Source organism: Taeniopygia guttata, chromosome 13, assembly GCF_048771995.1.
Source record: "Taeniopygia guttata chromosome 13, bTaeGut7.mat, whole genome shotgun sequence".
NCBI lineage: Eukaryota > Metazoa > Chordata > Aves > Passeriformes > Estrildidae > Taeniopygia > Taeniopygia guttata.
The window spans coordinates 17,351,958-17,370,459 of record NC_133038.1 but is presented as its reverse complement, the minus strand read 5'-3'; the positions used below and the strand labels follow the sequence as shown (position 1 = coordinate 17,370,459).

The 18,502-nt window shown below is 48.4% G+C and overlaps 1 protein-coding gene across 2 annotated transcripts in view; it reads left to right on the top strand.

The window, feature by feature from the left end:
* Positions 1-18,502, top strand: part of FGF18 (fibroblast growth factor 18) — a 64,225-nt gene that overhangs the window by 29,695 nt on the left and 16,028 nt on the right. For both annotated transcript variants that reach the window (XM_072935315.1, XM_030284049.4), the window contains one exon: positions 18,368-18,474. In XM_072935315.1, coding sequence (XP_072791416.1) covers positions 18,368-18,474 — 107 coding nt within the window. The remainder of the gene's footprint in view (positions 1-18,367; positions 18,475-18,502) is intronic.

The following is an 18,502-nucleotide window of genomic DNA, read 5'->3' as shown; positions in this document are numbered from 1 at the left end:
AGAGCTCCTTTGGGTTTACTGCAGTTGTTCTGTGTCGGTGTCTGTTACCAAACCTCGTTTTGTGCTCTCTGAGGTTTTCCTATGTCTAAGCATTTGGCTAGTCATTGATTAATTCAAGTTGGTTTTTGGGGTGCAATTAAAAGTACCTTACAAATAGGCTAGTCTGCATTTCCAAAAGGGTTTTTAATTGCTTTTGCTTTAGACAAGAAGGAAGGAAAACATTGTCAACAAATGGTCTTGTACATTTTGCTTTGGGTGAACATTCCCATACATGATGTCAAGTGGCCAAATTTTTTCCTTCACAAGAAACATTTGGAAGAAATGAGAAATGTCAATAACCCCGTTAAGAACTGCCTAACTAAAGACAGGATGGGGAATACAAAACTTGATGTGAAGATTGCACTTCTCCTTGAAGGTACCATGGAACCACACCTGGTTATTGTTCGAGATTCCTGAAGTCAGATTCCTGGAGACTCTTAGTGGTGTTGACATCAGCCACATCACTCACCTGGAGCATCTCCTGCTCCCCTTGGCTGATCTGGGGTGGTGGGACGCTGGGGCTGGACCCCCAGACACTGGACACAGAAGGAATTTTGTTCCTCACGTATAATGAAGTGGCATGAATTTCCTCGTCTCAGTGTCCTCATATGTGCCTCCTCAGCCCAGAACCGCCTCACCCCCTGGTGTGCCAGCAGGATGAAAGCTTTGCAGATGGAAAGATGCTAAGGAGAAGTGCTAATGGAGACCACACTGGTAGCCTGGTTAGAAGTAATTATTTGGTGCTTTGAGATGCTGTGAGACTATTCCTGTTTTCAGGTTGGGGTTTCCTCAAGAAAGTTGTTACATTTATAAAAAGTAAGGCACTTCAGTCACTCGGATTTCATCTCAGCTCTTTGAAAAAATAGATAGTCAGGAATTTCCGCAGCTGCAAGGTGGAGCACAGCAAACATTAACAAGGCCAGGAGCATTGCGTGGCCGTCTGCAAGAACAGGGGAGCGCCCAGGCCCTGCAGAACTGCACCGGGGCTCGGCACAAAGGTGAAAAATAACGAAGCTGTGAAGAGGAGAAACTGCTGATGCATGAAGCTTGGAAAGCTGGAAGAGTCCAAAAAGGGAGCTGAAAATACCCCCCAAAAATGACTATCTGTGGCTTGAATGAAATAGTGTCCGATCAGCATTCAGAAACCGCTGAATCCAGGCCGTTCCAATACTGGCATTTTCCAGACTGCTTGCCAGTCGGATGCAGAGGAGAACACGTGTGGAGCGTCTGCGGTCGCAGTGCTCACAAGAAGTGGAAGGTGAGCTGGATGTAAAGGCAGTGAGAAGTCCCAGTAAAAAAGAAGAAACACCTACTTTTTCTTCCAGTGAGGAAGAGTGGGGGTATTGGGGTTCAAGGGAGATGGGAAGGTAGCTGCACTCTGCGAGCATCCCTTTTAATGAGCTGTGCCAGCAATAAATAGTGCTCACTTTGGTCCTTGAAGAGCTTTCAGTATTTTCTGAATGCCTAGAATAGACAGTTCATGCTTTTATGGTGAACATAGGAGCTGAGACCTTCTCAATATATCCTGAGCTTGGAGTCCCTGAATTGTGCTGTAGCTGCCTTGGGGATGTGTCTGTCCTTTGTTGTTGCTGCCTGGCGTGGTGGGGCTTGGACCATAACAGGGTAGTGCTCAGATATTTTTGCCCTTGTCTCTGTGAGCTGAACTGTATGCCCAGAGGCCTTCTCCTCTCTGCACTTGCAGCTGCCAAGAAAAGTGCCTTTCTTCCCAGAGCAATACGAACAAAACCTCACCATCCACTGTGACCCTGCCTCTTTCAGTTTTGGGTGTTCTCCAGCAGTGACAGCAGCTGTGCTGGCTGGAGGGCTCTGGCCCCAGGTAGCACTGTGGAGAGGAGTCCTTGTTCTCCTCCGCTGCTCAGCTGCTCTGGCTCATCCCAAGGCAGGGCTGGTGGGGCAGAGAAGGAGCGGATGTGTCTCCTGAGCTGCTCGATGGTGATGTGAGCCTTTGGTGTTTGACCACATGGTGGGTGACATGCTTGGGATCCTGGCTTCGAGCTGGTGTGCTTTGGTTTACATCTGATGTTCTCAAGTGCTTTTGGAAGGACAAGCAGGAGAGGAAATGGCTGTTGGAACGTGAGAGGGGAGCTGTAGCGTCATGGGATGTCACCCACAGCCTCTGGAGGCTGTGAGGACCTTAGAGTAGAAGCAGCAGGGAAGGGCTAGGAATAGGATGGCACGTAAGTACCAGACAAATATAAAACATATTGTCCAGGTGTCCCCAGTGCTTGGCCAGGGACAGCTGCAAGGCTCACAGTTTGCAGGGGTGAGTGCTGAAGCAGACTGTGGGATGCTTCAGGCTCCTGGTTTCAAATCACATACTTGGTTAGTTAGAGGGGGAACACTGCAGCTCCCAAAAGCTGGTCTTGTCCTGTTCGGATCAGTGACGTAGGACCAGGATCCAGCGCCGAAGGAACTTGCCTAAAGGTAACTTCAGCATAAATCCCCAGTAAGGTTTCTGCTGGTTGCATGGAGGGATCACAGGGCTGGCTCTGTTACAGCCAAGGCTTGATTATCCTTTTTCCTACACTCCTGAAACTCCACCGACTTCAACAGAGCCATTCCTGGAGCTCCTGTGTGAGACTGAAAGGAGATTAAGTGCCCAACAGTGCCTCCCATTCCTCCTGTGTCTTGCACCTTTGTTCAGACCTTGCATTTCAAACCATTTTAGCCGGTGGGAGGCAAATCAAAGCTGTTAGGTTTGAGCCGGTGACAATGGCCTGGTGCTGTGTGGTGTGCCCAGCCCCTTGCCTTTGTGCAACGTTTGTGATTCTTGCCTTTATTTCATTTGCCTCGGCATCTGCATTTGTAACCGTTTTTTTCCAAGTGAAGTTTCTGACTGGTGATTCATTAGCAGTAAATAGGCAAAAGGATATTGACTTTACACCTACTAATTTGGGGGTGCTAACAAGCACATGTAAGAGCTTTATAGTCACCGGGTAAATTGTCCCACCTGGGGGGGCTGGAGGAGGGGAGATGAAAAGCATTACAAAGCAGCAGCACTTTTGTTTCCAGCTCGTAGCCTTGGCTGTTCCTGCTGCTACCGGAGCTGGGTGGATGTTCGATGGTCACCATAGCTGGAGCCTGTTCTGAGCTTCCTCGGGATTTCCCAGCGCCGTTAGACCCGCGTGGGCACGGGATAAGATCCTGATGGCAGGGTGCTAAATGTGTTCACTCAGAAATTAGGTGTCCCCTAGCTCGGCTGAGGGAGCCGACCCTCCCTCCTGTGCTGTGAGCTCTGTCCCTGTCCAGCCTGTGACACCGTGGTGCCACCCTTGGGTGTGCTCCGATCAGGATGCGCCGGCTCACACAGTGACCTGCTGCAGGGCAGCTGGAGCACAGCTGAGAAGTGACGGTCCCCAGCCCTGGTGGTCCTGCTTGAAGAAGAGGGTTGAGCTGGGTCACCTCTCGAGAGCCTCTCAGCCTGAGTTACTGCTTTGATGAGTGTCTTTCAACACTGTTTGCCAGAAAAGAACTAGCAGGTAATGCCACTGGTGAGCCCTTTGCTCTGAAGGCAGTGATTTTCCTTTGGATGCATTCAGTGGGACCCTTGGGAAGTGACTTCTGTGGTTTGTCCCCATTTGTGATTTTTGGATTGAGATTTTTAAGAATTTGTATTACTTTAAAAATTGGAGATAAGCAAAGTTTTTCATTCTTCTGCTTTGGTCCTTCTGCCCTGTTGCTCAGTTGGGGTGACCCCCCTGTGTGGAACGGATGATACCATCTGCACAAGGGTGTTGAAGCTGTAGTTTATCTCAGAAGATGTGTGCTGGGGAGGGGAGAGGCATGCTGTGTACCAGGGTGAGAACCAGCTCTCATCTCTGCTCCTCTCTGGACACGAGTCTGGTGTGCTGTGTGCTCAGAACAGAAGGAAGCCATCACCACTGGCTGTATCTGATGTCAGGCTCCCACTCTGTAGCTGTGACTTCAGCCTCACCCATTCTCCTCCTCCTCTGTGCCTGACCTGGCTGCATCCAATATCTGTCTCTCAGCAGGAGGAATCTGAGGAAATGCAGCAAACTTCGGCTCCTGGGGCTAAATTGTTGTGCTCTCTAACAGCAAACTGTGTTGAACTAATTGACAACCAGCTTTAAACGTACCCCAATCAAACAAACACATTGATTTATTTTTTCCTCTCTTGCCGAGCACTAAGCAGCTTCCAGCTTGGTTTCCTCCCCAAGAAGTGGATAACTCATCTATTGTGTAGTAAAACTGATGGGCAGTGTTGACTTCTATACAATCCTTTCAGTATGCTGAGGGAGGAAGGAGTCCTTATGCTTCTATGAATGTTTGACCACTTAAAAAAAAGCAAAACAAAAAAAGCCCAACCCAAAACCACACACAACAACAAAAGATGATCCATTTTCTCTGGATGTCTTTGAAAGAAGCTTAGTTTAGAGACAGGCTGGAGAGAAAGGCTATTGATTTTGTTTGACCTCCAAAGAGACTGCGGTCAGTATATTTTCCCTGTTGGAAGTGGTTCAGGGCTCTGAATTTCCGTGTCAGCGTTTGTATCCTGAAGCACACTGAAGCTTTTGCTGCTTCTTCAATAAATAACAAACTGTAGGGAAAGGTAATGATGGAGTAAATTTATTTCCCTCTAGATTTGCCCTTCCATTCTTTTTCTTTCCTATGTAGCTTGGTCATGTTGCTGATGAAGCATTTATAACCTTTTTCATTGAATGCTGTGCAGATTTGTGGGTTAAGCTGAGACTACAAGCATGGTTTTGTAATCCCTCTCTTGGTTTTTCTAGGGCTGAGCCAGGTCCTTTCCCAATATCTTGCTTGCACCAACAAGGAGCAAGATACCTTCCTGTGTAGAGTAATAAATGTTCTAAAAACTGCAATCCTCTCTTCTACCCTGATTATTCTCAACCTTTGCAGAAGAAAGCCTTCCTGACTTTGCTTAATCTCCTGAAGAGAAACAGTCTCTGGGGACTTGGTTGTACTGGAAATGCTCTGCTTGGTAAAGGTCTGTGTAGTTTTGTAGATGTTCTTGTAAAATGGCTCATGACAACTGATGTGCCCTTTCTCTGGCAGCCACCTACCAAAGGATGTCTTCCAGGGACGGCAATACCTGTGGGTTAAGTTGGTTGTCAGGTCTAAAGGAGCTTCTTGGAGCTCCCTGTGAGATGAGCAGTGCCAGCAGGCATCTCTCCGTGCTGAGGCATCAGCTGTGTTATCTCCTCATTTAACAAAATGCCTCCCGTGCTGTGATTTTGGGGTGCGTGGCCACAGGTTCAACACAGCCGGTTTGCTGCTGTCAGCACATCAAAGGGCAGCCTGATAAAGCTGCCACAGCCTAATCAAGTCATGCTAGAGAGTTGCTGCTGTTGGGTACCAGCTGCTGAGCTCCCCTGTTGCCTTTGCCAGCATGAGTTTCATTTCTAACCCATACAGACAGAGCTTCTTCTTGGAATCCCCTCTTCAGAGGAAGGGTTGGTCTTCCTGCCACTGCCAGCCTCACCTCTGCTTCTGGCTGTGCTCTGGGTCAGGGTGGAGGCTGCTGCTGTGGGTGTGTGAGCCCTGCAGTGTGTGTGGGCTGCTGACAACTGCATGGCACCGGTTTCTAACTTAAGCACTCCATTTCACTGGAGCAGTGGCCGAGTACATCCCTAAAAAACAATGAATGGCTGAGGATTTATTTGTGCACTCTGGGCCAGGCTGAGGCTGCAGCCTGTGTTGCGTGTGTAACTCTGCTGATACCCCAGAGCAGGACTTTGAGAGCCCCCCAGAACCTTTCACTGCTGTCTTCAGCCCAAATGCCCCACTCCCCACATCTGAATATTCAATTACATCAACCCCTTGCAAATGGCTCAGCAGTCACCTCCGGGAGTGGTGAGAAGAGAGAGCTGGAACTGTGTTAAGCCTCTGCACAAACACGAAGGCAAGGAACTGAAGGGAAGAGCTTGTGGGAGGGGTGGATTTGCAAATGGTATCCTCCTGTTTGCACTGGACCACTGGGAAGGACAGGGCAATGCAGAGTGGCTGCCATGGGACAGTTTAGTAGTATTTATTATTAAATTAATATTATACTTATTACAATTATTGTATCAATTTATAATTATTACTTATAATAATATTTACAAATAAATACAATCATTATTATTAAAATAATACAGCATTCATCAATGCATTGCTTGCTTTGGGAGTAAGTAGTCCTGAGCTTGTGGTCTGAGCACAGCCTGGGCTGTTAGGTATTGCCCACTTCAAGGTCATCATGAAGCTTTGTTAATTGATAAGCAGGAAGTTTTACTTAGAGCCCCGAGCAGCAGATGATAGGCCAGCTGAGCATGTTGCTGGAAGGATAGGTAATCACAGGGAAAGCAGCAGTGCTCTGTGTTGCCCTGTTGCAGTGGCTTCTAGCAGGTGGTCAGCAGGACATTGTGATGACAGATCAGAAATATGACAAATTCTTGTTAATGATCAACATCAAAAACTAAGAACATGTAGTAAAGCAAAGATGTCCTTGTGTCTTAAGTGCCTGTAATCTGCTTCTCAGAGCTGGGTACCAGAATATCCCTTTGATTCTCAAAGGTAATTGCACCTCTTAATTAGCTGGAGAAAAAAAATCCCGCAGCCTGAGATCTTGCTATATAAATTATAATTAACCCCTTGGCACTGGAAGTTGAGATTTCCTGCCCCCAAGCACAAATGCAAAACACATTAGCAGCACTTGACATCAGGCCCCGAGCAGCCAGGGGTCAGGCTGCTACCCCAAAATCCAGCTGCACTTCCCAGCGCAGCAGGGAAATGGCAAGGAAGCCACAGGAACCCAAGGGGAAGCTCTAAATACACCATTTTGAGGAGGTTTGACCTGCTTTCTTTTCAGAGCTGCAAATGTCCCAACAGGAAGGACAACACAGAAAAAACCAACCCAAGCCCGGGGAAGAGCCGGGAGCGAGGAGAGGAGTGGATTTGTGAGGCGACATGGCCGGGTGCCCCGCCGTGAGAATGGCGCTGGCGCTGCCGCCCCACACACCTCCAGCCCCACCATTGTCTGGTGCCAGACACACTTGGCTGTGCCTGTTGTGTGCAGGGCTGGGCCACCCACTGCTGTCATTCACCAGCATCCTGCTTTTTTGTCTGCTTTTCATCGCGCCTGCTGGGGGATGAGCGTTAACTCCTCACACCAGAGGTGACCTGTGGTGAAGTGCCAGGTTGGGCAGCTGGCGGCAGGGAGGTGACAGCGTGGCTGGGGGATGGGGCTGCCCCAGCCTGTCTGCACCTGTGGCACTTCCCTGCCCACTCCCCTCATCCACACTGGAGCCGTGGAGGAGGGACGGGCCTGTTGAGCACCTGGAAAGCCATGCCAGAGGCACAGAACTGTTTGGTTTGGAAGGGATCATAAATGTCAGGTAGTTCCCCACCAGGAGCTTGCACTGAAGCTCCTTAGTCCGTGTTAGCTGGTTCCTTTGCTCCTTTGGGGTCCTGCATGGAGAAGTAGCTCCCTTCTGGCACAGGTCAGACTGCAGCTATGTCCTGGGCTATAAAGCCCTTGGAGAAGGTGTTGTTGGCCAGGGGCTGTCTCTTGTCTCACCACTGTGGTGTGTCCTGGGGTTCTGGTGGTGGTGGCCATGAGTGTCCCAGCAGCAGCTGCTGAGTTCAGGTGGTGGCAGCAAATATGGGGAGACTTGTCACCTTGGCAGCGTTCAAAGGTGGCTTTGTCCTCCCATGCCAAAGGTGGGGGCAGCCCAGTTCTTGGGCTTGGCACACAGGTGTGGCCAGCAGGGCTGCCTGCAAATATTCATGTCTGTATAGGTGTAGGGTGGGCAATTCTCTGTGCACTCCAGAGGTTGGCGGGAGATCAAAGAAAGGGAGTCAGAAGGTGTCCTGGTTGTGAGGAGGGATGTGCTCACTGGTGTGGGTAGCGAGTGTTGGAAGGAGGGTTTGGGTTTGTCCTCTGCCTGTATGTCTGCAGGTCCTTGGAGTGAATTCTGTGCTGGTTGCAGAGCTGATCCCAGAGCCCTCCAAGCTAAGTGAGCTCTGTCAATCCCAGTGTGGGTGTGGGCTGCACACCTACAGCAGAGGTGTTCCCTGCCAGTGTGGCACCCAGCAGCTCCAGGGACCTTTTGCCATGCAGGTCCTCGGGGCCACCCCTTCAGGGTGGGGAGAGAAGGGCAGGATGGTCTGTCCCAGTGAGGACAAGAAAGCGTGGAGAGAATTTTGGATGGAAACATGGGGCTGAGTCTGAGCTTTAAAGCTGGCCTGGGTCTCTAGAGAAATAGCAAATAATATAATATTATATAATGCAATACAGATTTTCTGCTGTCAATGCTGCTTCTCTAAACTTACAATGCCCCCCAAAAATGCCATTGCAGATATTACCTCTTTTCTTTGCTGCTCTTTATAATGCCACAGATGAGGACTGGCTTAGTTCTGTACTTGACTTATTTTTTATATTAAGATTTAACATGGGATCTGCTTTTCTTAATCCAAACACTTATGGTTTGAATGCAGAATTATATTTGAGATTTTTAAAGTACCTTTATTAAAACGTAAAACTAATTTTACAGTTCTGACAGGTCTTATTTAAATACCCAGTGCCAGATGCCTTTTGTCCCAAATGACTTCAGTAAAGAAAAAAAAAAAAGACTTTTAAAACTTCTCATGCAATTAAAATGCAGTAAAAGGGAAGTATATAATCTTACATATGCTGAGGACTAGGGGTAACAGTTTAAGAGAAGTCTCATGATAAATGTTTCCAAAAATAAATATGTGAAACCAAAGGTGTTAAAGGGAGAGTTAATGTGATACCTGATTTTTGGTGGTTGTTGCATTATTTCTGTTGCTCATGCCCTGAGAATGTTTGTAAGAATTGTGCTGTGTCTGGGGGGAGAAACTTCTCCAAAGGGGCTGGTCTAGAGGACTTTTCTCCACAGTCCTTCCCGAGGCACTCTTCAGGGTGCAGCTGGTTCCAGGTGTCCCCAGGTGCTGTAGAAGATCAGTTCTTGCCCACATCTTTTAACCCGTACTCCAAAATAGTCACACTCTTATATCCTCTGACCTAAGAGCAATGACTTTCTGTACTTCATTTAATAATAAGTTATCGTTTATCTGGCAAAAGGAGCTTCAGCAGCACAAACATTAAGAGGTCAGTTATCTTTGAAAATATGTTTGTGACCATGTCTAAGAGCAAATTCTGCCTAAAATCTTAAAACAGAAAGGAATTTCCACATGTGCCAGAACATTTTCTTCTGGTAGGTTGTGCTGCTGCTTTTTCTCCTTTGGGTTTCAGAGCCACAAGAATCCCACTTAAAACACCAGAGCATCCTGCAGCTTTTTCAGCATATTTTTCACTTGCTGAAAGAAGTGAATGTTACAATGAGTCCCTTTGAGAAAATGCATAGACACACTTATACTCTGATCTGTAGAATTAATTATCCTAAGATTTCAGCTTTTATTGGTGCAGAATAAGAACCCTGCTTGGCAGAACCTGACATCTTTGTGTATTGGGCATGTCTGAAGTCTGATGATCTTAATTCAGCCTATACTGCGGATGCTTTACACATTTCTCCTGATCAGTCCCGTTTTGGAGCACTCATAAACACAACAGCAGGACCTGGACAGGCTGAGTGTGCAAAACCATCTTGTTGGGATGTGGGAGAGATTTATGTGTTTGGGACTCCTTGGAAAGAGTGGTGATGCCATCACTCCTACTTCATCCCTGGGGATGAGCAGCCTGCCAGCAGCTGCTCGAGGGAGGTGGGCAGTGCTGCAGGGTCCCTGTGCTCTGCCCTGAGCTCCTGGGCACACACGGAGCAGCTCTGCAGAGACACGAGAGCACGTGGGCTCCTGGGCTGGGCATTCTGGCCTTATTGTTATTTTTGTGTACATCAGTGTTTTTATTGGGTCCACCTGAGACTGGGAACAAGAGAGTCAAAATACCTTTGTCAGGGTTTGTTCTTGCAGTAATTCTAAGCCTCTGCAGGGACAGGAAAGGTTCACACTCTTTCCAGACCCAAGAGACTCCAGCACTTTGGATGTGTTTCAGCGAGGAGCTCAGGGCCAGGTTCTGAGGTCGTTGTCTGTTGGGCTTGACTGTGTCAGTAGGAGTTTATTCAAATGAGAATGATCAAAGGCGTCAGAGTTTGGCCCTTTATTTTTCATTTTAGGTGCTTTTTCAAGCATAACAGATCTTCTGAACTTTTTTGAGGCTCATCCTTCAGTAATTCCAGACTCAGAGCCTGGCAGCTTGTCAAGCAGTTTTCCTGCCTCTGTATAAATACTGTCCACTTGAGCTGTGCTTGGAGGCAGCAGGACACCCTGGTGAGATAGAGGAATTTCTGTGCTAACATTCTGAACGTTTCTCTTTCCAGGCTTATTTCTTAATCATGGCAAGTTTGCAGGTGGCAAAGTTCAGGACAGAATTTGTTCACAGCTGTCCCCACCCAGGCGTTTTTAAAGCACACAACTTACCCGCCTCCGCTTTTACTGAATCTTGTCTAGATAAGCTTATTCACCATCGTTGAAGCAACTGCCAAAATATTTTTAGTGTCTCTTATGGTGAATTATGTATAAAACATCTGCAAGAGGTCAAGTCTGACTTCCCACTTCTCAATCCTGTTTTCTTAGATGTACAAAAGGGTGCAAATGGCTCCATGTTAGAATGACAATATTTTACATTCATTTCTCGCATGGCTAAGGGATGACCAGCCTCTGGGTAGTGCCAGTAATAGGGTGTGTGTGGGGAGGGTGTTTCTGTGTGTATTTGTTTATTTGTTTTGTTTTTCACAGAATTACAGATTCAGGGATTTACTAAAGTTTTATTTAAGTTGGACAAAAATCTCTTAGACCTACCTTGGTATTTATTCTTGTCTGATTCTGGTCTTATATCTGCTGAACTCTCAAACAGTTTTCATATGTGTAGGCTAATAAAAGACCTTAAATTAGCATATTTTCATTTCATCTTCTCCCAAGATGTGGTGACTAGAGTGAGTTTGTAGGGACAATGTTTGGAAGCATTGTGATCCTATAGGAGCCTGGGCAGACTGGGGAAGAGGAGTTGTATGTTTTAGAACCTACTTTTTACCTTGATAGTGCCATTCTGGCATAAACAACACATCTCTACAGGGTGGGGAGGGAGAATCTGCCTGAGATGCTTGGGGGACACCAGTTCAGCATCGTCCCCTGGGTGTGTTTTGTTAGCCACTGCTGCAGTGGTAGGGAAATTTTTTCGGTGGGCATCCCTACATGTAAGAGCCCTGTAATGATCCAGGCCATGTTGAACAGGGCTTAGAGCAACCTGGTCCAGTGGAAGGTGCCCCTGCCCAGGGGCTTGGGACTGGCTGAGCTTGAAAATCTCTTCCAACCCAACCATTATGTGAAGTCACGTTTCTAGGAATGGTGTGTTAGGCTTAAGTAGAGAGTGATATTAAATAGTGGAGAATGCTGTCAAAGAGCCCAAGAGTGATACTTTCTGTCCTGCCCGTCCCAGGCTGTGCACCCTGTGGGGCTGACAGCAGCACAGCGTGTCCTGCCCGCACAGCTGGCCGGGCTGGGCACTCGGGCTGGTGTGCCTGGCACCAGCACGGAGATTTCTGCACGTCTTGGCCCTGTGCGCTGCAGAGGAGCCCGGGGAGCGCCAAGGGACAGCTCAGAGTGCTGATGTGGGGCAGGAGGCTCCGTGGTGCGAGGCGGGGCTGTGGGAGTGAGAGCGGCCGAGAGCATCGCCCGGAGGCTGGAGCTCCTGTGGGCAGTGCAGGGACAGGGCTCTGTGCCCGGCAGGGAAGGGGCTCTGTGCAGTGCAGGGAAGGGGCTCTGTGCCCGGCAGGGAAGGGGCTCTGTGCAGTGCAGGGAAGGGGCTCTGTGCCCGGCAGGGAAGGGGCTCTGTGCCCGGCAGGGAAGGGGCTCTGTGCCCGGCAGGGATGGGCTCTGTGCCCGGCAGGGAAGGGAAGGGGCTCTGTGCAGTTCAGGGAAGGGGCTCTGTGCCCTGCAGGGAAGGGGCTCTGTGCCCTGCAGGGAAGGGAAGGGGCTCTGTGCAGTGCAGGGAAGGGGCTCTGTGCCCGGCAGGGAAGGGAAGAGGCTCTGTGCCGGGTCCGCACCTCCCCGTACCGCTGCCCTCGGGCGGTGCAGGTGGGCTGAGCAGCTGCCCACCTTCGGGAGAAGCTGTCCCCAAGCCTGGCCCAGGCTGTGCTCCAGAGGCGGGACCCTGAAGCCTCGTAGGGGTCTTTATCAGCACTCAGGGACTTCCGATGTGTGCCGAGTCCTTTGTGTGGAAGTATTTACAAGATCAGGTTGCTGTAGTGGAAATGCCTTTGAGGTCTTTGCTGCATTATAGATTTTCTTCAGATGTCTCCCATGCAAATATTTAACCTGTCTGGTTCCTGAGAGCTACTGAGGCTGTTGTGCGGGTGGCAGGTTGTGTCTGCAGCCTGTCCTTTGTTCACACTGAGCCCTCGCTCCTGCTTCCCTTCCCACCCCGTGGTGGGGCAGGAAAGCGTGCTGGGGACTTGGCACTCAGTTTACATTTTGATGCCCTGAGGACCTTACACCCCAAAAAGTCTTTGTCCCCGTATGACACAGTTAGGGTGCTGACCGAGTGAAAGTTACAGCGTTTTAAAAAAATTCTCATTTAGAGTAACAGCATCTTTCAAACCTTGGGTCAGGACTGGGAGCTGCTCCCTGGGCAGCTTCTGTGCTGACACCGAGCACCTCCTGGCTCGTGCAACACGGTGGCTTAAAACAGACAATATCTGGAGCCTGGACCTCGAAGCTGCTCTTAGTCTTCCTCCCCACGAACATACCTTTTAATAATTTGATGTGCATATGCTGTGCTCAGGAGAGAAAGGATGAGCTCAGGACAGTGGTGTGTGGGTCAGAGCTCTGCCCTCCTCACTGATTGGGGTTGTTACTCCTGATTTGCATCTGAATATTTGAGAAGGGAGCTGGGTTCTGGGATTATAACTATTAAATACCATTCAGTTTACAGGACTATGCAAGTGTGCAGACAAAACTTAGGGATGCAGCCTTGATTCTCTCACTGGGCCACAGCCAGCAGGCTTCATTAGATCCTCTAGACTTTACCTAATTTTGGTGTTATTCCCTCATCATTACATCATGACTGTGGAGACAAGGTCATTCTCTCCTATGTTGTGGTCGTGGAAGGGATTCATGTGGTTTTGGTAGGGGTAGGCAGTGTTTGAACAGATTTAATCTATTTTAGGCACTGTTGCCCATGTTGGGGGTCTCAGGAGGAGATTCAGCAGAGAGTGGATTTTGCTCTCCCATCAGATGTGAGCTATGCACTGTGAAGGGTGGGAATGTCCAGGTTCACAGCACCAGGGTAACAAAGCTGCCCTCCATCCCAGGTGCTGAGCTCCCAGCCTCGGTGTGTCAGTGCACCCTCTTCATTCGCTGGAAATGGTTTCAGTCTGAGAATGGATCCCCTGACTGTTTCAGAAAAAGAAGTGCAACCAAAGCAACAAAATCTTTGTCCCCTCTGAGATCCTTTTCCCAGTGTCTGGCCAGCTGCAAGGTGCCTGGGCAGAGTGTAAGCAGCTGTGTTCCTTCTCCTTGTGGCTCCCTTTTCAGGGGTTTTACCTGCAAAAAACCACAAACCAGTGGATAGACTCGAAGTATCCAGTCCTTCTGCACCTTTTGTGTGTTTTCCCCTTTATCTCTTTCTTTATCTGGACCTGAGAATTTTGTGATTGGTACTTGTAAACTTTACACTTCCCAGGTGCTCTCTTTCTCCTCTCTTTCCCTCTGCTTTTCTGCTCCTGTCCTCCCACTCCCAGGAAATATCTGAAAGATAATTTGGCATATTTTCTGCCACCTTCACATATCTCCCTGACTTCATGTTTTCTTAGCTGGTTAGCTGGTAGATAGCTTTTCAACATATATATATATATGTAATTCTTTTCACCTAGACTTGTGAGGAATTCCAGGCTCTTCCAGTGGGAGTTTTCAGGAAGGTTTAGTTTAAATGGGCCAATAAGGCAAAACATGTAGCAGGAGATCTTACCCTCTAAAGACATCTTTTATTTTTTGCTCTTTATTTTATTCCCCTGGAAAATATATCAGAATATCTAGCTGTCAAAGAATTTAAACAATAACACCTGATCTGAAGACTGGAGCACAGGGCCTTTGAAAATAAAGATTGTAATCTCTGTGGGGTGTGTCCAGGGACAGATGGGGCTGGAAGTCAGGGGTGCTTTGGGGCTGCTGCTCTGGCATGGCAGCACTCATTTCAGCTGAACTGTCCTGTACATTCTCTTGGATTTTCCCTGGCACTTCCATTATGCCATGGCATATTTATCACAGGACAGGACAGCATTCCAAGTCCAGTTTGAATTAATGTAAAATGTGTTGGTGGTGGCTGAGCTTTTCTCCTGCTATGTGTGAGTAGAGGGAGAGACATGAGCAGCCCCTTGTGCTGGGTCAGCCTCCAGCCCCCTAGGAGCTCTGGTTGCATCCCTGAGGGCTGGGATTCATCCCAGAAGATTTCAGATGTGCTGTTGATGTGCTGTTTAAGGCACCTGTCCCCACTTGTGAGAGAACTTAGGGAGACGCCTGTTGCACAAAGAAGCATCAGCTGTCAGGGTGCTGCACACCCCTGGGTTATGGCCAGCTGGGTTATAACCCACCCTAAAGCTGCACTGATCTCTCTTGTAGAAAAGGGGGTCAGGGATCCCTAGAAATAAGATGTTTCCAACATCTTAAGACTCAGATTTTGCAGAAGTGGGAAACCTCTGTGAGGCCTTGGCCTGTCTGAGGGCAGCTCAGGTCACATCAGGGAACAGACATTCCCTGCTGCACCTCCTGGCCTCTGTTCCCACTCCTCGGCACGGGGTGCAGGATGGTCCCTGGGGGTTTGGGCTGTCTGTCGGGGCCCTGGGATGGATGCTGCTGTGTTTGCCAGCACAAATATCTCACTGGATGCCTGCTTATACTCTGTTGCTTGGGCTGTGCTGTGGCACTTGCCTGGGAGGGATCTCAGCGCTGCCGTAACCTCTGCAGCCTGCAGGAAAGGTGACTTCCATCTAGTTCTAAATTATGACATTATTTTATTAGAGCTTTAAACTTTAGTTAAAATTTTTATTTAAAAATGGGGAGGAAGGTATCATATTTTAATTAGTAGCAGTGCCAAAGGAGTCCTAGATTAATTATTTGAAATCACTCCATCCAGATGGTTATAATTTTCACAGCAGGGAACCGGCATCTTTTTAAGGTGATATTTTTCAAATTAAAATCAGCTTGGATATTAGTCATACTGGCTGCAGAGCGAGGGGGTGGGGAACATGAGCCAGTGTGCCCCGTGTTTGTCCATCTGAGCACGAGCTGCCACAAGAACCTGTGTCAGAGGGGTGGGAGCTGCTGGCTATCCCGTGGGACCAGGCTCACAGCTCTCGTGCTGGAGGGCTTTGGGGCTTTGTTGGTGTTCGCTCCTCCTCTTGCTGGCCAGAGCCTGTATCTGATGTTCAGAGTCACTCTCAGTAGCTTTTTACTCTCAGGCTGGAGCGGGCAGGGAATGCCTCACAGCTCAGAGGGAGCTGTGCTGTCCTGGTCTGGCCTGTGTGGAGCCCTCGGCTGACCCCTGTGCTGGGTGGTCCCACACCAGTTTGTGCCTGGGTGGTTTGACCTCTGTAAATCTGTGGGCAGCTCCTTGGTGCCCTGGGTGTCGGCCATGGCTCCTGGACCAGGCATTGCTGGCTCCACAACCTTCACTCATACGTTAGCTGCTGGGCTTGAGACAAAGTGAAAATTTAACAAGGTGGAAATCCATTTAGATTTAGGTAAAATGTGCCACTTTAAGCTTACTAACATAAGTGAAATATGCTGCTTAGTCTAGTAATTGCAGCACTAGCAAAGTTGCCCCAGCTAAGGAAAAAGAATACAAATTTCCACACTAAAAAGATAAGAGATAAGAAAGACTCCTCAGACCTTTAAACAGACAGCACAGAGTGACCCAAGAGTTTTTTCTGTACTTTCTGACGAAAACTAAGTACAAGTGTAACTAGCTATAAGTGTAATGCAAAATCAGCAGAATAAATCTGCATGAACCTATTGTAAAACTCTATGCATATAGAAATTAGTTAAAAGTAATAAAGATCAGGAGTTCTTAGGGGCGTGCACACCCTTTGAAGGGAAATCCCTGAGTGCACCCAGCACTATAATAAAAATATACAATCCCTACAAATCTATATTAGAATTGTAAAGATGTAATTTTTCATCCATATTTCAGTCTCCCGCTCTGAGGCTGACCTTTATTGTCTGCTCATGTGAGGAGAAGCCCTTTCAGAGTCACCTCGCTCTTTAAAGGCAGACAGTGCCACCTTTGCTGTTCCCTTGGCTGTTAATGCTGCATTGCACCTGAGCAGCCTCCCTGAATTCCTGGAGCAGTGGGCACTCACTGTGTCCAGCCACGCTGCTCAGCTGCCCTGGGGGAGCTGTCCTTGGCCCTATCACCCCCTCCTGGCTGGCTCAGCCTGAGATCCTCACATGGAAGGGTTATTTCTGCCTCGGGGCCCTTCCTCACACAACGGTCACAGGTTGGATTCTGCCCTGGCAGGTGAGGGGACAAAGTGGGCAGCACTCAGGTGTTGCTTCAGGCTGCTCTCCATCACAGGTACCTAAACCCATGAGGTGTTTCTGAAAAACGTCCATAAATATCCATATCTGTGCATGATTGCAAGTAATATCCTGCTGTAATATAGACATTATCCCACTTGCTGTCAGAAAGAAGTTATAATTTAAATATCCCCCATGATAATAGGTTTAACAAACAGATCTAAATAAATGTAAGCAGCTAGTAACTGGAAACCCCTGAACTTACAGATGTGACTGAGCTGTGAGGGGAAAATTGTTTAGGGCCCTTGTGAGTTAAAGGTTTGTGATATTTGCACTGCTGCAGAAGCCAAAACCTGACTTTACAAGTGGGAAAAATATGAATGTGTTTAAATGAAACAAACTCCTATTTCTATCCCCATGGTAAATCCTTACAATGAACATATTTGCTCTTAGAGGTCTTTAAAGTTTGAAATATGAATGCCAAAAAGAATGTGACTTTCTGCAGCACAGATCAAACATTCTCCAGAGTTTGGCAAAAGCTGTATTTCTACGGTGGGGCTTAGCACTCGCAGGCGTGAGTATTTCCAGAGCAGGAGCATGGAGCTGCACTTGCTGACATTCACACATTCTTGCATTGTGTTTCAACCATGTCTCCTCTCGCATCCTCCATGTCAGAGATGGATCTGAACCAAAATGTCCAGTCTGCCTGTTCCTGCCTCTCCAGGGAAATTCCTGGAATCTGAGTCTTGAGTATGACTGGAATTTGTGTTTAGATTAGAGATGGAATAAAAGGCAGGACCTGTCTGGGTTTTTGAGATGATGATGATGGCATGCTGCTTGTCTGGGTGTCAGCCTGGCCCCTTCTGCAGGTCCAGCAGTGGCTGAGCAGGGGGTTTATGGAGATGCAGCAGAAATCTGTCCTCTACCCTGGCTCCTGCTGCAAGCCAGCTCTGGCAGCAATACCCTGCAAGACACTGAGATTGGCCACATTTCTCCCAGCTTGAGCCCGAGACCTTGGCCTGGACTGCCAGGAAGAAATTTGTGGCCTCCTGGATGCACAACAAGGCATGGAGGACACGTTCAGGGTGGGTGTGCATCAGACAGAACAAGCAGTGCCGAATTTCTCCCTGCTAGCTGTTGTGGTTACCTTTGGGAGGTCACTGTGATGTTCTACGCTGGAGTGTGTGGCTGAACCACTTCTGTATGGTGTTTGAGGGATGCTGACTGTGGGAAAAGGATTTTCTTTCTTGTCATGCTAATCTTTGATCTTCATGAGAATAAAATCCATGTTCTTACCCTCCAAGAGCCCTCCTGCAGCATGAAGGAGAACGTTGTCATTGGAACAGGGCAGTGGTGGCATCACCATCCCTGGAGGTGTTTAAAAGCCATGTAGATGTGACACCTGGGGACAGGGTGTCGTGGTGGCCACAACAGTGCTAGGCCATCAAGTTGGACTTGATGATCTCAGAGGTTCCTCTTTGGTTCTATTAACACTGAGCTAACGTTGCTGGTGGTGGTGGGGTTGGTGTGACAGATGGAGCCCACACGTATGTTGGTTATTCTGTGATAAACCAGCTCTAAATCTGAGGTATCTGTGTGGGAAGGAGTGGAGAGGTGTCAGTCCTGCACCGAGCCATGAGCTCGCTCCCTGGGTGCTCCCCGGGCTGTCCCTGCAGAGCACTCGGGCTCTGGTGGCGTGGTTCAGCTGGGCAGTGGGAGAGTGCCCTGGGGAGCTCTGCACCCTGTGCCTTCATGGGACCACACTGGTAAATGCTTTCTTTTCTTCTTCCTTTCCAAGCCCAGCTTCTAGTGGAAACAGACACTTTTGGAAGTCAAGTCCGGATCAAAGGGAAGGAGACAGATTTCTACCTTTGCATGAACAGGAAAGGCAAGCTAGTGGGGAAGGTAAGTGTTTCTTATTAATTCATCTGTA